Source organism: Centruroides sculpturatus, unplaced genomic scaffold (assembly GCF_000671375.1).
Source record: "Centruroides sculpturatus isolate CEXI.00-Female unplaced genomic scaffold, Cexi_2.0 scaffold961, whole genome shotgun sequence".
NCBI classification, from domain to species: Eukaryota; Metazoa; Arthropoda; class Arachnida; order Scorpiones; family Buthidae; genus Centruroides; species Centruroides sculpturatus.
Window position 1 is genome coordinate 87,576 of NW_019386171.1, and position 5,755 is coordinate 93,330.

General features: G+C 26.0%; 1 protein-coding gene across 1 annotated transcript in view; it reads left to right on the plus strand.

Moving 5' to 3' along the window:
* The window catches only part of LOC111613899 (neuroglian-like), a 175,093-nt gene that overhangs the window by 85,224 nt on the left and 84,114 nt on the right, over nucleotides 1-5,755 (plus strand). Inside the window, exons 18-20 of the mRNA XM_023355252.1 lie at nucleotides 56-199; nucleotides 704-862; nucleotides 3,915-4,073. Of these exons, the coding sequence (XP_023211020.1) occupies nucleotides 56-199; nucleotides 704-862; nucleotides 3,915-4,073 (462 nt within the window). The remainder of the gene's footprint in view (nucleotides 1-55; nucleotides 200-703; nucleotides 863-3,914; nucleotides 4,074-5,755) is intronic.

Sequence of the window (5,755 nt, forward strand, 5' to 3'; positions counted from 1 at the left end):
GGTAAAATGAATTAATAATAAATTAAATAAATAAATAAATAAAATATACTTACAGATGCTGAACCAAATCCAAGAAGAAAAATTGATGGAAATATGTTGACAATCGAAAATCTTGAAAAAACTGATACTGCCGTTTATCAATGCAATGCTTCTAATGTGCATGGTTATGCATTTGCAGATTTTTACTTAAATGTATTGGGTAAGTATATCTACATCAACTACTTGTATAGTACTGTACAGTACATATGATATATTTTAAAAAATATTCAATGTTTACTTTCATCATATATTACATAAATGAAAACAGACATTTTTTAAATATTTCCAAATTATTTGTTAGAAAATGAATTATTTGTCAAAACATTATATGATTATATGAAATTACATAATCATATAAAGTTATATATGAAATAAAAATTCATATTATCACATAATATTTGCTGATAAAGGTTAGCTAAAACTTCAAGTATATTTTTATTTAAAATAGAAATTTTATATATTATAGTAATGAGATTATTAAATTTTTGTGTTATACAATAAAAATTTTTAAACAGGATTATAATTAAAAAATTAAAATATATTTAACAATGATGAATTTATCACATGTGTTCACAGAATAGATGCATTACATAATAACAACTGTAATTTTAATAAATGTGTATTATAATGCATTTAATTATATGCAAATGTGTTTATTTTTTAGCTCTTCCACCAACAATTATTGAACGACCAGAACCAGTAACTATGGCTGTTGTTAGTTCTACAGTTACATTACGCTGCAATGTATTTGGAGCTCCAAAGCCTGAAATTAAATGGGAAAAAGATGGAGAAACTTTAGAAGGAGAAAGATTTACGGTAAAAAGTTACTTAAATAGGTTTTTAGATTATAAATTTACTATGTCTGAAAGCAAAAATAAAAATTCATAATTTAATTAATTACAACAATAAGAATGGAAAACTGAAAATTTTAAGATTTATATAGATTTTCTATCTTTTTATTTTTATTAAATGTAATTAACCGGCTAAATTATTATGATACAAATATTTAATCTTGATGATAATGTAGCTAATGAAATTTATTAATAATTCAAAAAATTTACAAATAGGGGTTTTACCATTGATTTTGAATATTTCATGGTTTAGTAATTTAATTTAAAAGTTCATTTAGCCATTAGTATCAAAAAATAATTTTTTTATTAATGATTATATTCAGCCAACTTAATTATACATTTTATTAAAGAACAATTTTATTGATATTGATAAGTTTAATGATCCAAGATGATTGAAAGTTTGAAAATATTTTAAAAAATAATTTTTTGGTTCCTTAATTTGCCCTGTTTGATTTTTGATTAATAAAAATGAGTCATTATTTTATGCCATATTTCTTTAGCATAAATTGTTAAATATTAGTTGTTAAAAATAATTAAATTATATATTACTAATATAAAAGCTGTCGTGTGTGTGTGTGTGTGTGTGTGTGAATTCCTTATAACTCCTGCAATTTTTCTCCGATCCAGATGAAATTTTGGTTATATTCAGTTTATATTCTGATGGAAAGTATAGGCTACTTATTTTGTGGAAATATTAGGCATAGAATAAACGTTTTTGAATTGATTTTATTGAATATATTGATTTTGGATCAGTGATCACACTTACGATGCAGTGATGTCAGTGACCATGTGACATTCATGCTTGATGAGGAAATTTCCCTTAAATTGCATTTTTAAATATTTTGGCAAATGGCATATTTTAAACTTACCTTCATTAAATTTAAAATTTAAACTTTAAAAAATGATAGCTGCATTGTGTCACTTCTATAACAAATTTAAAAAAAAAAATCTTTTCATATTGACCACATGACATTCTATTATCCAATTGGAAGTAACAATCTAACCAGCCCATTATTTAGAAAATGTTATAACTAATGTAACAAACATACAATTTGTCTATGTTTTATAATTGGATTTAAAAAGATTCACTATTTTGTCCAAAAAAAAAAAAAAGCCTAGGGAAAAGTATAAGAGTAAATTTGATCAGGTAAGACAGCAAAGAAACCTTTCAAAAGACAATAGAGTCAATGCCAGATTTATATTTTTTTAGGCTCTAAACTAACAAAAAATTGAGGTCTCTTCCCAATTTTTTTTTAGTTGTATAAAAAAGACACATACAGTAGATCCCCCTATAAGACGGTAGATACGTTCCGTTCTTTATGAATCAATTTTGTAGGAATCATAGTTTACGGACTACGGCTGTTTGAAAGGTTTTCTTTCATAAAATTAATCGATTCTAGACTAATTCGACTCAACATTTCCAAAATACGTATATTTTTTTGAAAATAATCCGTATAAACTACGTTATAAACAAAAAATTGTAGGATTGCTTACCGAGTGTGTACCGTTCGACTACGCCCGTTGCTAAAGCTTGGTTTCGTCGCGGAACAGCGCATCAAACCGCGGCCGCGATTTCTGATATTATTTTTCTGCGAAAACTTCGTTGACCTTTGGAGACATCCTTAATATAAATAATTTTTATGGCCGTTAAATAAGAAATGTTTCTTTCACAAGAAATGTATAAAATTACAGTACTGGACAGACGATAGGTCGCCTAACTCGCCGTAGCGTGACGCTAGACGGCGAAAAATATATATTTAATTATAATAAAGTTACAATAAATTAAGTTAATATATAATTATATATACAGTACCTAATTTATATATAATTAATATATAATTATATGTACAGTACCTAATTTATATATAATTTATATAATACTGTCCAGACGATAGAAATCTCTCCGTAGCGTGGCGCTACGGACGGCGGGTAAGTAGTTCGGCTGCCCGATGACGTTTTACGTATTATAGGAGTTATTTTTACCGTTGTTTACGGATAATGCCACAATTTTTATAGGAATCATAACTATAGGAAACGGTTTTATAGGGGGATCTACTGTATTTCTATTTACACAGATTATTAATACATGGCAAAGTCTTTATTAAATTATTTAACTTTAAGACATGTACAATATAAATTAAACAAAATGTAATATAAAATAAAAATTTAGAGGTCCCTTGAAAGCTGCAGCCCCAAGCTTAAGCTTATTTAGCTTAATGGTAAATCTGGCACTAAATAGAGTGTTTACTCAGAGTGCATAAAATTTTATAAAGAAAGATTTTAATAATATTTTAATATAAAGGCCATCATCTGTTTATGTGTGTTAAGTGAATTCTGTATAACTTGTACTATTTTTGTCAACTCCAGGTGAAATTTTGTTTTGTTGCTCTGTATTTACAATAGATAGTATAAACTACTTAATTAATTCATAGAAATATTAGCAATTCTTGAATTTCTTGAAATCTCTACTCTTCTCAATTCTTCAATCTCTACTTTTTCATAAAAAGTATTTCGTCATGCTTGAAGGGAAATTTCTAGTTATATATTTAATCATTTATCTTTTTCAGTTTAATAAATAAATTTGAAAAAGATATGTTTCTAGAACATTATTATTTACGTCCTTAATTCTTGATTCTGAAAAGAGTATTAAAATAAGATTTGGATTCACAGTTCACTTCTTATACTGAGCAAGGATACTTAAACATTGTTTATATAACAATTAAACTCTCACTCAGCAGAAAGAATAATAAGTAAAATCATCACTAAACAATGTTAACTGCTGAGACACATTTATTTGATTTAAAATAGAAATTTTATATATTATAGTAATGAGATTATTAAATTTTTGTGTTATACAATAAAAATTTTTAAACAGGATTATAATTAAAAAATTAAAATATATTTAACAATGATGAATTTATCACATGTGTTCACAGAATAGATGCATTACATAATAACAACTGTAATTTTAATAAATGTGTATTATAATGCATTTAATTATATGCAAATGTGTTTATTTTTTAGCTCTTCCACCAACAATTATTGAACGACCAGAACCAGTAACTATGGCTGTTGTTAGTTCTACAGTTACATTACGCTGCAATGTATTTGGAGCTCCAAAGCCTGAAATTAAATGGGAAAAAGATGGAGAAACTTTAGAAGGAGAAAGATTTACGGTAAAAAGTTACTTAAATAGGTTTTTAGATTATAAATTTACTATGTCTGAAAGCAAAAATAAAAATTCATAATTTAATTAATTACAACAATAAGAATGGAAAACTGAAAATTTTAAGATTTATATAGATTTTCTATCTTTTTATTTTTATTAAATGTAATTAACCGGCTAAATTATTATGATACAAATATTTAATCTTGATGATAATGTAGCTAATGAAATTTATTAATAATTCAAAAAATTTACAAATAGGGGTTTTACCATTGATTTTGAATATTTCATGGTTTAGTAATTTAATTTAAAAGTTCATTTAGCCATTAGTATCAAAAAATAATTTTTTTATTAATGATTATATTCAGCCAACTTAATTATACATTTTATTAAAGAACAATTTTATTGATATTGATAAGTTTAATGATCCAAGATGATTGAAAGTTTGAAAATATTTTAAAAAATAATTTTTTGGTTCCTTAATTTGCCCTGTTTGATTTTTGATTAATAAAAATGAGTCATTATTTTATGCCATATTTCTTTAGCATAAATTGTTAAATATTAGTTGTTAAAAATAATTAAATTATATATTACTAATATAAAAGCTGTCGTGTGTGTGTGTGTGTGTGTGTGTGAATTCCTTATAACTCCTGCAATTTTTCTCCGATCCAGATGAAATTTTGGTTATATTCAGTTTATATTCTGATGGAAAGTATAGGCTACTTATTTTGTGGAAATATTAGGCATAGAATAAACGTTTTTGAATTGATTTTATTGAATATATTGATTTTGGATCAGTGATCACACTTACGATGCAGTGATGTCAGTGACCATGTGACATTCATGCTTGATGAGGAAATTTCCCTTAAATTGCATTTTTAAATATTTTGGCAAATGGCATATTTTAAACTTACCTTCATTAAATTTAAAATTTAAACTTTAAAAAATGATAGCTGCATTGTGTCACTTCTATAACAAATTTAAAAAAAAAATCTTTTCATATTGACCACATGACATTCTATTATCCAATTGGAAGTAACAATCTAACCAGCCCATTATTTAGAAAATGTTATAACTAATGTAACAAACATACAATTTGTCTATGTTTTATAATTGGATTTAAAAAGATTCACTATTTTGTCCAAAAAAAAAAAAAAGCCTAGGGAAAAGTATAAGAGTAAATTTGATCAGGTAAGACAGCAAAGAAACCTTTCAAAAGACAATAGAGTCAATGCCAGATTTATATTTTTTTAGGCTCTAAACTAACAAAAAATTGAGGTCTCTTCCCAATTTTTTTTTAGTTGTATAAAAAAGACACATACAGTAGATCCCCCTATAAGACGGTAGATACGTTCCGTTCTTTATGAATCAATTTTGTAGGAATCATAGTTTACGGACTACGGCTGTTTGAAAGGTTTTCTTTCATAAAATTAATCGATTCTAGACTAATTCGACTCAACATTTCCAAAATACGTATATTTTTTAAAAAATAATCCGTATAAACTACGTTATAAACAAAAAATTGTAGGATTACTTACCGAGTGTGTACCCTTTGACTACGCTCGTTGCTAAAGCTTGGTTTCGTCGCGGAACAGCGCATCAAATTGCGGCCGCGATTTCTGATATTATTTTTCTGCGAAAACTTCGTTGACCTTTGGAGACATCATTAATATAAATAATTTTTATGGCCGTTAAATAA